The following is an 18,493-nucleotide window of genomic DNA, read 5'->3' on the forward strand; positions in this document are numbered from 1 at the left end:
TATTAGGGACCTCTTCGAGACTCTTCAAAATGTCACAGAACCGGAAATTTTTTTCTTACGAAGTGATTTTAATTTCATTATTTTCGCCATATGCAACCCACAGAAGGATTAAAAAGAAAAGTAAAAAATCATAATTTACTGATTCTTCTGTACTAAGATTTTAAATAAAATGAACATCAGGCTTCAAAGTAATAAATTAAAATTAACATTGCCCAATAATATACTACTATGACAACATTTAATACTAAAATGGTCGATTCTTTATTCAAACTGATGTTTTATATTCTCGCCAACGCCCATTTTGTTCATGAAGGTATATAAAGTAAATGAGAATTTGGCGATCTTGAAAGAAAAAGAAACTGAAATAATTTCTCTCGTATAAACATGTGAGAGTGTTTGTCCACTCTCATCCTTCAACTTACCGACAAATTAGTGCCTAAGTTAATTCGAAACATCTTAACGGCTACGAAAGAGATTTCCTTCTGAGAGCGATGCAGAAAGTATATCAACAGATGACGCGAACGTTTATCCAAAGCCAACCAATTGCAATGGAAGATCGCATTCGGCAAGTTTGCGCAGTCGGCTTCGAGCATCGACGCCTGATAGCAAGTGAGTAAGGTTTGCATCAGTACACAAAGGTAATAGACAATCGTAATTACCCGATGATTCGCGTCGGCAAATATAAAAAGATTAAGCATACAGATACAGAGTACAGCGGCGGCTATTGTGAACTGCATAAAGATGGTGATAGAGAGAACAGAGCCGACAGTCTTAGAAATTCTGTTGGTCGAGACAGAAAGTACAGATTTATGCATGATCAATGCTTAGCGCAGGAATGTAATTCTTACTGCAATATTTCTTGGTGCGAGCGCACACAATCAATTAATTCCTGATAATTGTCCTCGTTGGTGAGATTCGAATTCGCTCCCAACCTGCTGACGCGCTCCGCAAGCAGAGTAATGTGTGTACGTAAGGCTTTGATGTAAATAGCCGGATAGAGATCGCTCAGACACTGGCTTAACAGCAGGAAGTATACGTACAGCACCTCGATGAGAAAATGCAGCCAATACTGTGTAGTAGGATGTGGAATCCAGTCAACAAGTGGGAGCCATACGTTTAGCGGTTGAGTGTGTGTAAAAATTGATGATAGCCAAGAAATTGTGGCATAACCGAAATATGAAGCCAGAACCGTTATAAATAAGCGTGCCGATTGGAGAACGTTGTCTCTTATTGCGAAACGTGCCTGTGGACTCTGATAGCGTGCATTCAAACTTTTGAAAATCGGTTCGACACTACGTAGACGATCTAAGTAAAAGGCCGTAACGATCACTTTCAGCGGTAGAGCCATCACATTGATTGTCGCTTGTAGAGTAGTCAGTATAACAGTCATAGATGAACTTTGCATAACTTGTGTGAAGCCAACAACGAAAACCAGAGGGCTCGCAAGCAGACAAATCCAGCAGATCGCCATTTGCAATAAGCGAAAGAAACCATAGGGTTTCAATGGTTTCACGCCAATTAGTGCCCAGCACCAAAACAGCAACTGAAACGATTCATTTGTCTCGAATTCTTTACTACCACGTCCATAATATAAGTCGAAGAAAGAACGCATATTCCTCGAAAGTTTTGAGCTGCAATCACCACAAAAAAATTATTATGTTTTGAAATACATGTACAGGTACTTACAGCACTAAAAAAAAAGAAAAAGCTGCAAAGGAAAACATGATCACTGATATTTGAAATGAAACTAAATCTGAGCTTTGTTTTGGAAATAGCGATTAAGGGGAACTGAATCATATAATTCCTATAAATATTAAGATTAAGAGATTCGTAAGCCATAAAGCAACAATATTTTTCATGACCACTTCGGGGGTCTGTTTTTATAGGTACTTATTTATATAGTAAGAAGTAAGACCGGAGCATACTCTTGTAGAACCCCCAGAGGTGATCTAGTGAATGATGTCCAGAGCATACTAAAATTATGGAAGGAACACTTATCCAGCCTGCTATGAAAGTACTTATAACTTGAGGTACGCCGTTCCATTACCCAACCATGAAGAATTTCGAATAGCAATTACCCGTCTGAAGACAACAAAGCGGCGGGGGCGGATAGATTGCCGGTCGAACTATTCAAACACGGCGGCAAAGAACTGATAAGGAGCATGCATCAGCTTCTTTGCAAAATATGGTCGAACGAAAGCATGCCCAACGATTGGAATTCAAGTGTGCTCTCCCCAAAAAGGAAAACTGGCCGAAAAGGAAGACCCCACAATCTGCGCAAACCACTGTGGGATAAGCCACCTCAACATCGCATATAAGGTTCTATCGAGCGTATTGTGTGAAAGACTCAAGCCCACCGTCAACCAACTGATTGGATCTTATCAATGTGGTTTTAGACCTGGAAAATCTACAACTGACCAGATATTCACCATGCGCCAAATTTTGGAAAAGACCCGTGAAAGAAGAATCGACACACACCATTTCTTCGTCGATTTTATAGCTGCTTTTGACAGCAAGAAAAAGAGCTACCTTTATGCCGCAATGTCTGAATTTGGTATCCCCGCAAAACTAATACGGCTGTGAAAACTGAGGTTGAGTAATACCAAAAACTAAAACAGGATCGGGAAGAACCTCTCCACACCATTCGATACCAAACGAGGTTTCAGACAGGGTGACTCTCTTTTGTGCAACTTCTTCAATCTGGCTGGCGTACGCCGATGATATTGATGACAATGGCCTCAACAACAGCTCTGAAAGTTTTCGACGTAGTACCCACCAGGGGAACCAGATGAAGAGGAAGATTTCCACTCTGTTAGAAAGATCAAGTGGAGAAGGACCTGGTTTCGCTTGGAATCTACTATTGGCGCCACATAGCTAAAAGGAGAAACGACTGGCGCTCTGTTGTTGACTCGGCTATAGCTGCATAAACGGAGTCTACGCCAGTAAAAAAGAAGAAGAAAAATTTGTATTCTAAAGAGCGCACTTGCTGTCAATAAAAGCTTTCTTCTATATAATTTCTCAATTAGCTTTAATTTATTTATTCACAGGGGTTTCGATCTGGTCAAACGTTTACTACTTGTCGCTCACCAAACTTCAGGCCAACCAATGCAGCTTTTGAACGCTTGCTGATCCCTTAGCCCAAGATCCTCGCGCCTTCACTCACATTTCGTGTATCTTTCATAGCAAATAGGACAAAACTGTAAATCACAACATTCAAAAATTATTCAACAATGAAGTTAGCCTTTAGAAAATACACTGTGATCCATTACGTAATAGAAAACTTCCTTAGTACCTAAGATTTTGTTTTAATTACTCTTGAGGACACTACTTATTTTGCGCAGAGGCGGTAACAAAAGCAAACCTTGTTTAACACTGTCTAGCCAAAAGGAAGTACAGTTATTTATATTGCTTACAATTAGTTAACTCCCAAAAAATTGTCATATAATTATCAATACTTTAGAAGAGAATAGAAAATCGTGCTAATTTTTTAATGACTAAATTTCTAAAACTTATTGAACTCTTATTCCGGTATTACAGAATTTTTAATTAAGGTTATGCAACCTCGCATGTCAGCCACCAACAGAACTGATTCGACCTAACAAAATGCAACTTAATTATTAAAATTTTACTTACTTATGTATAACAACTTAGTGAGAAATTTTTGAAAGGAAAGAAATTAAAAATGCATGTTCGGCTACTTTAGCATTCGTGCTTTAGGGACGTGTGTGTTTTTACACAGTTTCCGTCTTCATTAAGGCTAAAAGCAAAAATGTATTTGGGAAGAGCAATCACCATCCGACTCGTTTATAGGTTTCGAAGTGAAAAATAAAGAGCCCATAACCAGCCTACTGTTGCCTTTTTCCACGCTGTGGAGTGCGTTTATCGTGTGCTCTCCACTCGAAAGACCGTCGATTGGACTTCGGAGTGAAATGATGGAGCTATGTTTCATCATTGTCACATATCGATGCAAACACTCGATTCTATATCACTTGAATATCTCCAAACACTGCTCCGTGAAAAGTGAGCTCCCGCCGAACCCACTTTGCACAGATAGAGTTCATATAATTTTTACTGCGTTCGCTATCTCGAACAACTTCTCTTTACTGTCATCAAAAATGGTTTTTTGAACTTTTTTGATCTTTTCGTCTATTAGAACCTCTTTTGGTTAATTCACAAACGTATGATCTTAGAGCTTTCAAAATTATTCAAAAAATCATATGGATTTATTTTTAGTAGCGTAATGGATGTGTCAGGTTGGGGACTTTTCAATTGACCTGTTATATTACATAAGGATACAACTGCAAAGTTTTATTTAACATCTGTCTAACTGGTAGAAAGGAAGCGATAAAAAATTAAAGTGGTTTCAAGCTCAATGAAACTTATTTATTTATTATTTAAAAGTATGAATGAAAAACAGTAAGCAAAGGGAGGCGCCATGTTACATGCCGAATCAAACCATTCATAAAATTTCCCTGGAAACCTTATGTAACCTAATGACACACAGATTTCCAGGGTTGACTTCCTCTCACTTCATATTGTAAAGTTATTTTTAACTGACGAGCAAACGTGCCGCAACCACTGTTAAACTGCTACATAATAACGAAAAAATCAGGTAGGAGGAGAAGAACATTATCTTTATTTTGAGCTGTCTGTTTGAATGTCAGCTACAGCGATCCAATCTCAACAATATGTTCGGAGATTATAACAATGACCTACGCCTTTATTCATGCCAAATTTCATAAGAATATTTTGTCAAATAAAAACAAGTTTGCATACAAGAACTTAAGTTCGATCGATCAATTTGTATGGTAGCTATAACCTATAGTGTACCAATATCGGTGATATCAACAAATGAGCAAGTTTTTTGATAATAAAGCACGGATACCAAATTTCAGATTCATATCTCAAAAACAGCGGAAATATTTCGATATGCAGTAATACATTGTGGCAGTCGCGGATGGCAAAATTGATTCAGTTCCTCACGCTCATCATTCATGTACAATCCCCATTACGGACAGTCCTTATAAGCGGACTCTTTTTTTAATGATCTCACAAATTTCATGAACACAGCGTTTTCATTGAAATAATAAAACCAATTCCTATAACCGAACATGGGCACGTTCCAATGACAATATTTAGGTATTATAAAAAATATCTCTCACACACAGACAAGATTTCATAAAATGTGTAAAGAAATTGATTACAATTTGTAGTTTCCCGTTCTTTTTTAATTCTTATTAATTTGTGAAGTTGTGCGATAGTTTTCTTTAAGCACAATATACAAAATGACCACAGTAAATAAATTTTCTCGTGGCTCAACGGAAACTAAACATAGGCTCGCATTTATTAATTCAAAATTCATTCTTAATTGATGAAAAAAAATAATAAATAATGCGGAATAGCCCTTAGGAGAGCAAGAGAAAGGTTTCCCTTGTGATGAGAGAGAAAAAAAAGTAACATAAGATAGCCTTCAATGACATCAGCATACTTAAAGATGATCCGCTGAGGTTCCTTACTTGCTTAAAGAAAAAACACAGTATCTTCAAATTTTATGGTGAATGTTTATTATCATTCAAAAGAACATTCTTGGTCATTTATTTTTTGAAGATTATCTCTTTGAAATGTCCGCAGCTACAGCTCAGATGGTCCATCCATTGAGTCCAATTTTGGATGACTCGTTCGAGCATTTCGAGTAACTGGCGAATCCTCACAGGAAAAAGTCTGGCGGGGTGATATCACACGATCTCTCGACGTAAACTGCGCCAAGTCTTCCCATACATCAGTTCGAGTTGCTGAGAACGGTGACGAATCGACTCTCCACGGTCTTCGAGTACCCTCTCGTCTACGGCTGCTATATTTTTTTTACTGTGTGCTGGACGTGCTCTATTCGGTCGAACATTATCCAATAATAAATGCTGGGTCTGATGTGGCTCAGTAGGCTGATTATATTGACTATAAGTCGAGCGAAGCGCCCGAAACGTATTGTTTACAGAATGAGAATTTTCTTAATAAAATTACCAATTTGTAAACCTTGTTCAGCCGTAAGTCTTGTCCCACACACGCGTGATCTGCTCGAGCACCTGAAGAGCCAAACATTTTCGCGCGACGTGTTTATGTGAGTGGTCAATGGGGTCCGACAAGACATCGCAGCGAATTGGAAGTTGCACCACGCCAACATCTCGGCTCACATCGCCTTTCTTGTGAACAACTGGGGGGAGGGGATCCAAGCAGCATGCACCTCGAATTTCAACGATATTCCGGAAAATGTCTTCCGTGACGCCTTCAATGCTTGGAAATCGCGCTGGCAGCGCTGCATCGACGCAGAAAGAGACTATTTTGAAAGTTTTTAAGGAATTTATCTCTACTTGGATCACTGTTTTTATGCGTACTAGTACGGGTACTCTAATTCAAGTAATCTAAAGTAATAGTAACTCACAAAATTTGAAAGATTTACTGAAGAAAACACCGCGCTGAAGGGCTCAAGTGCAGGGCAACTTGGATTAACTATACCACGAAATCTCTCAAAATGCCCCAGACGATTACAGAACTGATAAACGGTCACAAGAATAATAATTTTTTCTGAAGAACTGGTTTTATTATCCGAATAGCTCGAGGAACGATCTCGCCTTGTGAAAGCCATAGAAGCATTGAAGAAGGAAATAAGTAGTTCACATTTTCCTGATTTTTCGGAAAAATAAACTTAATCATTTTTATTTCGATTCTTTGATAATATAATATGCATATAGTATTACATATATTTTAATACAATTTAAAATTATAAAGCTTTAAAGAATTAAATTCAAATGGACAAAACTCCAATATTTTCAGCTCAGACAATACTTTTAACCAAAATTAGTATATCTTGGATTCTTTACTCCAGTTAATGCTTTATTTTCTCTCCGACACCAATTTTGGTGACGAAGGTATATAAAGTAAATGAGAATTTGGCGATCTTGAAAGAAAAAGCAAATGAAATTATTTTTCTCTTATAAATTTGTGAGAGTATTTTGTACACTCTCATCTCACGACTTACCAACAAAACAGTGCCCAAATTAATTTTTAAAAATTTAAGAGCTATAAAAGAAATTTCCTTCTGAGCGCTATGCAAAAAATAGATCAATACACGACGCGATCGTTTATCCATATCCCACCAATTGCAATGGAAGATCGCATTAGGCAACTTTACGCTTTCCGCTTCGAGCATCGATGCGTGGTAGCAAGTGAGTGAGGTTTGCAACATCACAATAAGGTAATAAACAATCGTAAGTACTCCATGAGTTACGTCGGCAAATATGAAAAGGTTCAGCATGCAAACACAAAGTATGGCGGCGGCTATTGTGAACTGTGTGAAGATTGTGATCGAAAGCACAGAGCCGACAGCCCTAGAGATTCTGTCGGTCGAGACAGAAAAAACAGATTTATGCATGATCAATGCTTAGCAAAAGAACCTAATTCTTACCGTAATATTTCCTGATGCGAGCACACGCAATCAATTAATTCTTGATAATTTTCCTCGTCGGTGAGCTCCGGATTCTCGCCCAACCTGCTGACGCGCTCCGCAAGCAGCGTAATATGTGTACGTAAGGCTTTGATGTAAACAGCCGGATATAGATCGTTCATGCATTGACTGACCAGCAGAAAGTACACATACAGCACCTCGATTATTAAATGACCCCAAAAGTGTATGGTCGACTGTGGAATTGGGAGCCATATATTTAGCGGTTGAGTGTGTGTAAAAAGAGATGGTATGCAAGAAATAAGGCCACAACTAAAATATGAAATAATAATAGTAGCAAATAAGTGCGTCGATTGAATAACGTTGTCTCTTATTGCGAAGCGTTCCTGTGGACTTGCGTAACGTGCATCCAAGCTTTTGAAAATCGGTTCGACACCACGTAGACGATCTAAGTAAAATGCGGTAACGATCGCCTTCAGCGGTAGAGCCAGCGAATTAAGTGCCATTTGAAAACTGGTTAGTAAAACGGTCATGGACGAATTTTGTTTAGTTATTTGCATGACACCGACGTTGAGAGCGACCGGACTCATGAGAAGACAAATCCAGCTGAACACCATATGCAATGATCGCAAGAACCCATAAGGTTTCAATGGTTTTATTCCAACAAGTGCCCAGCACCGAAATATCATCTGAAACGATTCATTTGTCTCGAATTCTTCACTACCACGTCCATAATATAAGTCGAAGAATGGACGCATATTCCTCGAAAGCTTTGCTTTGGAAGCAGCACATAAGAATAGTAAATAAAACATTTTACAGATATTGAGAAATACAAATACTTATACATTTATGGAAAAGGAAAAGAGAAAAGAAAAAAAAACTATCTACAAAAAAGTCCTTAAAGTGAGATAAAGTCCGAACCTTGCCGTTTAAGCTTCGCTGAATGAGAACTTAATGAAATGCTGATTTTTGAAGTCTTGATTAACCACAGACTGAGTGATTGACGGAACCGTAAAACAAATCCGCAAGAGTGACAAGCTTCATTAACTATGATGCCTGTAACTGTAAAATCCTATTAATCAAAAATTGTTCTAAAATGAAGTTATAAGTACTTTAGGAAATCCAAACTACCTAAGATTACGCACTGCTTATACTGAAAGACACTCCTTATTCTGCAAAGAGACGGCAGTAACAAAACCCAACCTTCTGAAACACTGTCTAACCGAAAGGAGGTACAGTTATTTATATTGCTTACAATTAGTTAACTCCCAAAAAATGTTTTGTAATTGTCAAGTTTCTACAACTTATTGAACACTTATTCCGGTATCAATAAATTTTTAATTAAGGAAATAGAACCTTGCGTGTCAACAGCGAACTTACAGAACTACTTCGACTTAACAAAATGCCATTTAATTATAAAAATTTAAATTTGATTAACTTAGTGAGAACTTTCTTAAAAGAAAGAAATTACAAATGCACGTTCGGCTATTTTAGTATTCGCGCTTTAGGGGCGTATGTGTTTTTACACAGTTTTCGCCCCCTTTAGGGCTAGAAGCAACAAAGTATTTGGAAACCGCACAGACTTCGAAGTGAACTTCTAGAAAGATATGTGTCAAAAATGACAACGTCTTTTAAAACAGTTGGTTAAGATGTTAATCCAAAGGCCATAGCTTTACAGTTTATGAATATATTGTATAAATTCTATAATCTGGAGGGTTAGCTATCCGACTTCACTAAACCTTGACCACTTTTCATTGCAGGGCTAACACAGTTATCTTTATTGTACAGACAAAATGTAGTTACTTGTGATATAACATATACTGAGATTATACAATCATAGATTTCTTATTTCAAAATTTCTCTCTTCATATAACGTCCGATATCTCTACAAAACTGTAGTTTATAATTAAAAAGAGATTTTTTTGGGGAAAGATACAAAAATCGTTCACCAGATCACTTGTGGCATCCTATCCCCTTTGGTTTGGGTCACTTCGATCAATGAATTAAAACTTATACTCGAGAGTAGTAATATTAAGGTTGTCTACTATATGGACGACCCGACTATTCTCTGTTCAGAGATGAATCTTAACCGTCTACCCCGGCTAATAGAAAGGGTACTTGACATCTTCAACTTGGCGGTGGGTCATTGCCTAATTGTCAATCCGAAGAATACACAAGATGAAAAATATTTCGCAATTTAACCTCCCCTCTTTATGGAGTAGCATTATTATACTCTCGAGCACAAGCAAATATCTTGGAATTATCCTACAAACAAAAATAAGCTGGAGAGAACACACTGAAAGCAGGGCTTCCAAAGCACTTCGAATCTAGGACTCCTGCAGAAGAGCCTTTGCCCCAAAGTGACAACTTCACATGCTCTATTTAATGGTGGATGTTGTTATAGAAAAATTGTCCAGTCAAACAACTAGAACAAGTGCGCGGGTCTGCTTGCTGGGGATTACGGGCGCAATACATTAAGAAAGGCTCTGAAATATCCTCGACATATACAAATGAAGTATGATGCATTGGTTACGGTCGCTGGCTCATTAATTTAGGTCATTGGAGCCAAACTGGACATTGGTAAAGGCATAGTATTATACTCAACATTGTTAATGTTCTCGGTTTAAATTGACAATACGACCAATGAAAGGAGACCCATAAAGAATTACTTCAATACAATGTTTTTTATTCTCCAAGCGAGAAAAGTTAATTTAATGGTGAAATCTTCATTTCTCCAAAGAATTAAAACGTGAAACTGGATGAGGAGCGGATTTCTTCGGTCGTAATTTATAGGCAGAAGACAGCTTCAAATTCAGTGACTTCAATTCCGTCTTTCTGGCTAAAATTGTGCCAAGTGGACTTTTGCTTTAGCCGGCGAGCCGATAAACCTTCTAATGGATAGCCAAGCGCTAATTAAGACTATCCGTATACCAATACCAATTCCCACTGCATTACGTTATGTAAACTGGAACTAACTAAACCCTCAGTAAGTATATAACTCGGAATAAAAGAAACTAAAAGGGCTGTTTGAAGCAAGGGTTCCTACAGGAACACCTCAGGTCTTGGAACAACAACACAGGGCATACCATGGCGTGAAGTTATTGGTTGTCTAACCAAAACGCTTCTAGTTTTTGGCAAACGAGAGCTTAGTAACATTGTAGGGGCCATCAAAGGCCACCTACTCTTAAGATCCCACCATCAAAATATTGGAAAAGTGAACTCAGCGGTATGTAGAGCATGAGTAGAGGATGATAAAATGCTGGAACATTATCTTTGCGAAAGCCCAGCTAAGACAAGATATCTTACATGGCTAAAAGTGTTTTCACAAACCCACTGAGTTGCTGAATAAAGCTTTATTTGGCTACCACATTGGGTGCAATGTGCTTAAGTGTGGCCGCCTACGGTCTAGTGCTCCCAGCAGGCAAATGAGAAGGTTTTTTTTTCCATTTTAACAGTATAAGATAGATTGATTTAAGTTATTAGTTTATATTCATGTGATCCGGTTCCAGAAAGAGGAGAATTATGGAAAGTAAATAAAATAAATGAAATCGTGAGTCAATTTGATTACAATCAAACAGAACGGCGGAAATCATAATATCGGAAATCGAAAATACTCTTAAGTGATACCTGAGGCACCTCCAGGGCGGAAAGTCGCTAGACTATACTAAGAGAGAAGCAGGAGTTAACTCTGCGTGCGGTGCTAGACGTGGGCATCGGAGGCGCCGCCTGCTTTACACAAAGAGCTCCCCCTTCTGACACAACCAGATAAATCGCGAAGCGGAAGAGCGTACAGATAGCCCCTTTAAAATCGCCGAGTTCTAAGAGTCTAAAGGGGTCGGAGAACAACACTCCGTTTCAAATCCCACTCCGGTGGTGGCGGGCCAGCGCATATATATACATACATATATCTATAGTGCTCACAACTACCCAGCAGAGGTTTTGGGGTCAGAAGAGCTTACTGCGTTGCAGGATAGCATCATCATTGATGATGAGTCTTACAAATTCATCCGGCATCAGGGATTCCGGCTGAACTATAGATTCATCTTATACGGTTGGTTTTCCTGATTTCTAGTAAGTCAACTGACAAACAAATTCGACATGTAAATTTTTTCCCACAACCAGGCAACCATTTGTTTGGAAGTGCTTTTGTTAGATTTGATTCGTTTTGAATCATCTCTATAGTCGACTGAAGTTCGAAGCACCCTTCAGCGACTTTTTTTGAGCGATCAACAACTTGTGTGGGATCCCACGTAAAAAAAACTTTCTACAGTCAAATTTCCGTGTTGAATGTACGCTTATTCCACTAATGCCTATTTGTATCACAATTTAATGATAAATCACATGATGAGCTTGCTATATTAGTTTGCTCACAGTATCAATAGTTTTGAGAACAACAATCGAATTTACTCGACCTTGACGAAACTCGTTTTGGAGTGAATTAGTACCTCAATTAAATTCACTTAACCATCGGTAAACACTGGTGATTGATGGTGTTTCATTGCCAAATATAGAAGTATGTTCATCGCTGCACTGTTGCCGAGATAGATTTAAATATATACGCGCGAAGATGTTCGCGATTCAATTCCATTTTTTTTCCAAGATGAAGATTTTAAGTTACTGTAAGCGACACAAATAGCGCTCGTATGTCAAAACGTTATGAGTATGCATTTTTCTTAGTTTAGGTATGGAAAGAACATTTTTAAACACCTGATATACTGTTCCACCCTTCAAGAAAATATCGGAAATTTATAAAGAAAACGAAAATTTTTCAATCATCATCCAAATTTATTTTATCGCCTTTAAAGTAACATCCATTTGAAGCAATTCACATGTGCCAACATTTTTTATAAACACTTTCCGGGATGGTCTTCAGCTCTCGCGTCGAATTTCTTTTGATGTATTCAATTTAGTCGAAGCGTGCTCCGCGAAGTGGATATTTCAGTGTGGAGAAAGGTAAAACTCACAGGGGGCTATATGGGATGAACACGGTGGTTGGTCAATGATAGTTGTAGAGTGTTTGGCCAAAATTTAACACAAATATGTTGATTTAAATTTTAAAACTCGACAAACACTACTGAAGTCGACTGACATAACCAGCTGCTGTAAATACACTGGTTGACAGATCGAGCTAATTTTTGGCATCAAAATTAAGGACAGTTGTACCAACCTAGGAAAAAAAAATTTACCTGTCATCCATATAAGCGGGAGATTTAAATGAAGAATTCCCGATACTTTCTGGACAGGGTGTATTTTATAGACGAAACCATCAGTTTACTCGAACAATACGCAATATGAAAATTAGGAAAGGGGAACCACAAAGCATTTCATGTTACATATATGGACAACCAACACTCTTATCTCACCATCATAAACGACAATGATAATGCCAGTATATGAGCGGTTGTAGAACCCTTCTGGTCAACAATTGTGTGTTCGCTTTACTGCACATTGCAAGTTCTAACTGATCACGCACTGATTGATAATCCTTCGTAAAACCATATCGTTGCTAGCTGTACGAGTTTGCTTAAAAAAATCCACCATCAATAACGGGGTGTGTAGAGAAACTTGGTTTGGCAAAAGCTGAAACCGTCCCGAATTTTCGGAAAAAGAAACAAATGAATTTTCTAATTGATTAATATTTGAAAACTATATATTAACGACAATATAAAGCTTAAAACAAGTAACATCAAATTTATAAAACTACAATAAATTCAGCTTAGACGACACTTTTGACTTAAATCATTATATCTTCGCTTCTTTATTCCAGTTGATACTTTATATTCTCGCCAACACCCACTTTGTTCATGAAGGTATATAAAGAAAATGAGAATTTGGCGATCTTGAAAGAAAAAGCAAATGAAATTATTTCTCTCTTATAAATTTGTGAGAGTGTATTGTCCACTTTCATCTCACGACTTACCGACAGAAAAGTGCCCAAATTAATTTTGAAAAACTTAACAGCTACAAAAGAGATTTCCTTCTGTGCGCGATGCAAAAAATAGATCAATACACGACGCGAACGTCTATCCATATTCCACCAATTGCAATGGAAGATCGCATTGGCCAACTTTACGCAGTCCACCTCGAGCATCGATGCCTGATAGCAAGTGAGTGAGGTTTGCATCACCAAGCAACCGTAATAGACAATCGTAATTGCCCGATGATTCGCGTCGGCAAATAAAAAAAAGTTGAGCATGCAAACACAGAGTATGGCAGCAGCTATTGTCAGCTGTATAAAGACGGTGATCGAGAAAACAGAGCCCACAGCCCTAGAGATTCTGTTGGTGGATGGAGAAATTACAAGTTTACGCATGATCACTGCTTAGCACATGAAGCTAAATAATTCTTACTGCAATAATTCCTGATGCGAGCGTACGCAATCAATTAATTCGTGATAATTATCCTCGTCGGTTAGCTCCGGATTCTCGCCCAACCTGCTGACACGTTCCGCTAGCAAAATGATATGTGTACGTAAGGCTTTGATGTAAACAGCCGGATATAGATCGTTCATGCATTGAATGATCAGCAAAAAGTATAAATAAACCACCTCGATGAGAAAATGAAGCCAAAAGTGTATGGACGGATGTGGTATCCAGTCAAGAAGTGGCAACCATATGTTTAGCGGTTGAGTGTGCGTAAAAACTGATGTTAGCCAAGAAACGGTGCAATAAGCGAAATATAAAGCGAGAAGAGTTACGAATAAGTGTGCTGATTGGATAACGTGTTCCCTTCTTGCGAAACGTCCCTGTGGATTCTGATAGCGTCCATCCAAACTTTTGAAAATCGGTTCGACACTACGTAGACGATCTATGTACAATACCACAACGAGCGTCTTTAGCGGTAGACCTAGCGCATTGACTGTTGCTTGTAGAGTAGTAAGTATAACGGTCATAGATGAATTTTGCGAAACTTGCATGAAGCCAACAACGAAAACCACCGGGCACATGAACAGACAAATACAGCCGAACGCCACGTGCAATGATCGAAGGAACCCATAAGGTTTCAATGGTTTTATCCCAAGTAGTGCCCAACACGAAAATATCATCTGAAACGATTCATTTGTCTCGAATTCTTCACTACCACGTCCATAATATAAGTCGAAGAAGGTACGCATATTCCTCGAAAGCTTTGCTTTGCAATCACCACGTAAGAAGAATAAAATAATCGTTTTACAGATATTCTGAAATAAATACAGTTATTTATAAATAGGACGAAGAGGAAAAATGGAAAAATATGATTATCGATTGTTGAAATCGCCCGAATCCGAACTTCTTAAATCATCGATTAATGGAAACTGAATTGCAGAGTTGCCGCTTGTAGTCGTGATTCCAATGTAGATTGAGTGTTTAATGTTTCCGTAGAAACAAGATTTGATTAAATTGAAATCGATAACCTCGCTAGGTCGTCAACCATTTTCGTCTCAAACATGAGTTTAATCATAAGTTTAGTACAGCTTACAAGAAAGAATCCCCACAAGGGTGACAAGCTGCAGCAGGGGCGTACGTCAAAGGGACTAGATACCATTTTATATTGAGTATATAGGAGATAGTATTGATCCGATTTTAACTATCTTGTGCCAATACTAGATGCAGTTAACAGGCTACAAACTAATAAAGAGCTCTTAAGGTTTCATCAAGGTTCCTCACCTACAATCATGTATAAGTAATTAAAGTCAGCCGGGTGTTCGAAAATCCTGATATTAGGTATATGGAGGTTAGGTTAAGTTTTCGCCCAATTTTAACCATTTTAACACAAAGATACACAGTTGTGAGTAAATCACGCTCTCTCATTCTCATTAAATAATTCATATGTTGGCCGATATATACGGTATACAGTCACCCGGATGTTCGAAATTAGGTATATGGAGCTGGTCAATACTTCCCCACCCGATTCAATCCATTTTTTACACATAGACATGCTATTGCCAGGCAAAGATTATCCTTGAATTTCAATTATATATCTCACACATTTACTGACATTTTCAGTCAATAGTTAACTATAACTTGAACAGTTTTGATTCAATTTGGATAGTTTGTAGTCATGAGGTGGCTCACGTCAAAGACACAATTCGTGCAAAGTTTTGTCCCGTTACATTAATTGTTTCTTGATTTGTATATCGTAAAATAAAAGAATCTAAAATTGTAAATGCGAGATTGTAGTCCGATTTCATACTGTGACAGAGGAATCTCAATGTAGTCATTTTACGAATTTGGTTGAAATCGGTTTAGCAGATCCCGAAATATGCGATTTCACCAAAAAGAGAGCGATGCCACGCCCATTGTACAATTTGGAACTTATAAATCTGTCTAATACCATCTCGATGATAAAACTTTAATGTCCCTGAAGTTATTGGTTATCAATATATCGAGCTTTTAGTATTTTTTAACAGTACCATAATATGGGTAGTGAGCGGAGTTATCTTCCGATTACATACATTGTCACAGTGTCGGTAGGGATACCTTCAGGCATTATCTTAACCCTTATGTTAGCAACCAACTTTACCGACGTCTTTTAACAACCCAAACATGAGTATTATACAAATTTTTATTTTATTAAAAAATTTTTTTTTGATTATTTTTTTTTTTAAATATTAATAATTAGTAACAATGTAAAGAAAAATAAATAATAATAACAATGTAGAATTGTGAATGACATCTTAAACCTATTTGGGGCACTCCAGGTAGTCTGCCGTTGGTCATCGTTGGGAGCCGAGCAGATGCCATTGGAGAGAAAAAAACGCAACACTAGAGTCGAGTATTTTTTGGTACGTATTAGATTTTGGTGGAGTCAGACGTGTATTATTTATGGTGTTTCTTTCACAATGAAAAATAAAGCTATGGAACAACTGTCGAGAGCTGACTATTTAGGTAAATAAACTTTACATATATTTAACATTATTATGTACATTACTTGTATTACATATTGTTTTAATTTAAATTCTGTGTAATTAAATTATTAGCGACTCATATAATATAATAATTAATTCATTAGGTTAAGTGCAACCGAAAGAAATGAATATTTGAGAAAACTACTTGGAGATTATGACAGTGATTCGAGCGGATTATCTGACAGTGATGACAAAGACTGGACTTCAGCAAATACAGCTAAACGTCAAACTTTAAATCAAGAAAATCATTGAGAACATGGTCAACCAGAAGATTCTGAAGATACGGGAGAAATCGCTGAAGGGAATTTAGCAGTACAAGACGAGGTTTAGAATAGCGAGATTGAGGAAGGCGACAGTAAAACATTTGTTATTAACAATGATTGAAATAATAATTGTTTGTTCTTAAATAATTAATTTATGTCGTTACTATTATTTTAGGACGAGCTCAAGAATCATATGGGATTTTTATTGCGAAGTATAATATGCTTGAAGCAAAATTCGAATAACTCAGCATCAGAAAAAATATTTACCTACGAAATTGTTGGTATAATCGCCCGTCACACTAACAAAAAAGCCGAAACTATTTTTCAAGAATATAATTCTGACCATCCAAAATCTCAGCATCAATGGAAGCCCGTTACGATACCCGAAACTTATTCATTCTTCGGTATCTTGATTTTTGCTGGCGCAAATAATTCAAATACAGATCATACTTTTACTATGTGGCACTCCAATTCTTATCCGCTGTATCGCGCCACGATGGGACTGATTTTGCGTTTGTAAGACTCGACGATAGTAATACTTGAAGTCAACGTAAAAAAGAAGACAAGGCAGCTCCAGTTTGTGATGTGTAAAAAAATATTAACAGAATCTTGCCATGTCTGCAATGCCTTGCCGATAAAAAGACGCCGAAAGACTCGTAAGAACTGTGCAAATTGTTACAAGCCAATATGTGACGAGCACCCCGTGAATCTTGTACAATGTGTTCAATGTCGTTAGTTATAAACAAGTAAGGAAGGGTTAAGTTCGAGTGCAACCAAACATTTTATACTCTTGCAACTTCCAGGAATCAAAGCCTGGGAAATACTGTAAGGTATGAAAAGTTATCCAGAGGACCGAAATCCAAGCGATTATTTATGTATATATATGCATATCAGAGAGCTGCAACGAGTATGATCAAATCAGAACAAACACTCGTGCCAAAAACACAATCAAATCAACTCAGTTCATCATAGACAACATTGTTGATCAATTCGAGTACCCGCCAACGTCAACTGATTTGATGCAACATGAACCATCTGTTCTTCGGCAATCACGCTCGAGTAAACGGTATGGTTGGCTTCGGTTCAAATCGTATCATGTCAGTTCATAGCGTTGCGACGATTATTTGAATTGATGTGAAACTTCGGGTAAACTATAAGTAAATCTACGAGTACAGCAAACAACAACAATTTTCTGCTGAATTGATTTGAATCATGTGTAGCAATAAATGTATCAGTTTTGAAAATGTGTGCATGTTACAAATTTTCGAAGCGTAAACAATAGAAAATCCATCGGGTACGTACATACTTATATACATACATTGGTTATTCATATGTATTTACTGGATGGAATTTCCATTATACATATAACATATGTGTATACATACAAATGTATTTGAAATAGAACAGAAGTGCACGAGTAAATCAGTGTGTAGATGATGATATACGAACCGAACGCTGTCGATCATTTCAATCATTGAAGCATACGTATTCATCATTTCAGGTATTATCTGCTGATGCGAACGTTCATAAACAAATCATGTATAAGCTGATCGATAGTGACTTAAAGTTGTTCTCTAACGCCGATTTGAAGACAAACGGTTCGGTTGTACATGAATCGAACTGACAGGATCAGACAGAGTAACGGAGCAATACCCGCTTATGAACAAAAATTTATTACTCGTTGCAGTTCTCTGATACATATACTATGTTTAACTCTTATACTGTCAGACACATAGGGTTTTTTAGAAAAACGATAAACATATAGAAATTATCCTTAATTTGTTTCCTATGATTTTCACTGTGTACCCGGGTACCCGTTTGCGAATGGGGCGATGTACAGTGATCGGTCTTGTATGGAATCAGCGGCCAAAAACACTGCATAAATAA

General features: G+C 37.5%; 3 protein-coding genes across 4 annotated transcripts; all 3 read right to left on the minus strand.

The window, feature by feature from the left end:
* Positions 1-261: 261 nt before the first annotated feature.
* On the minus strand, positions 262-1,628 carry LOC126760099 (odorant receptor 7a-like). Its single transcript, XM_050475501.1, has 3 exons — positions 849-1,628; positions 423-780; positions 262-342 (listed from the first exon to the last, which is right to left on the minus strand). Exons 1-3 carry the CDS (start codon positions 1,610-1,612, stop codon positions 262-264), a joined length of 1,203 nt encoding a protein of 400 aa, XP_050331458.1. The 5' UTR covers positions 1,613-1,628.
* A 5,191-nt stretch (positions 1,629-6,819) lies between these two features.
* On the minus strand, positions 6,820-8,614 carry LOC126760095 (odorant receptor 7a-like). 2 transcript variants are annotated; one of them, XM_050475494.1, is made up of 4 exons: positions 8,378-8,614; positions 7,460-8,231; positions 7,034-7,391; positions 6,820-6,952 (listed from the first exon to the last, which is right to left on the minus strand). In XM_050475494.1, exons 2-4 carry the CDS (start codon positions 8,212-8,214, stop codon positions 6,881-6,883), a joined length of 1,185 nt encoding a protein of 394 aa, XP_050331451.1. In that variant the 5' UTR covers positions 8,215-8,231; positions 8,378-8,614; the 3' UTR covers positions 6,820-6,880. The 2 variants fall into 2 exon arrangements, with proteins under 2 accessions (XP_050331451.1, XP_050331450.1); XM_050475493.1 differs by having other exon boundaries at positions 7,460-8,614.
* A 4,458-nt stretch (positions 8,615-13,072) lies between these two features.
* On the minus strand, positions 13,073-18,493 carry LOC126760096 (odorant receptor 7a-like). The gene is made up of 3 exons (XM_050475495.1): positions 13,807-18,493; positions 13,377-13,734; positions 13,073-13,295 (listed from the first exon to the last, which is right to left on the minus strand). Exons 1-3 carry the CDS (start codon positions 14,568-14,570, stop codon positions 13,215-13,217), a joined length of 1,203 nt encoding a protein of 400 aa, XP_050331452.1. The 5' UTR covers positions 14,571-18,493; the 3' UTR covers positions 13,073-13,214.

Source organism: Bactrocera neohumeralis, chromosome 5, assembly GCF_024586455.1.
Source record: "Bactrocera neohumeralis isolate Rockhampton chromosome 5, APGP_CSIRO_Bneo_wtdbg2-racon-allhic-juicebox.fasta_v2, whole genome shotgun sequence".
NCBI classification, from domain to species: Eukaryota; Metazoa; Arthropoda; class Insecta; order Diptera; family Tephritidae; genus Bactrocera; species Bactrocera neohumeralis.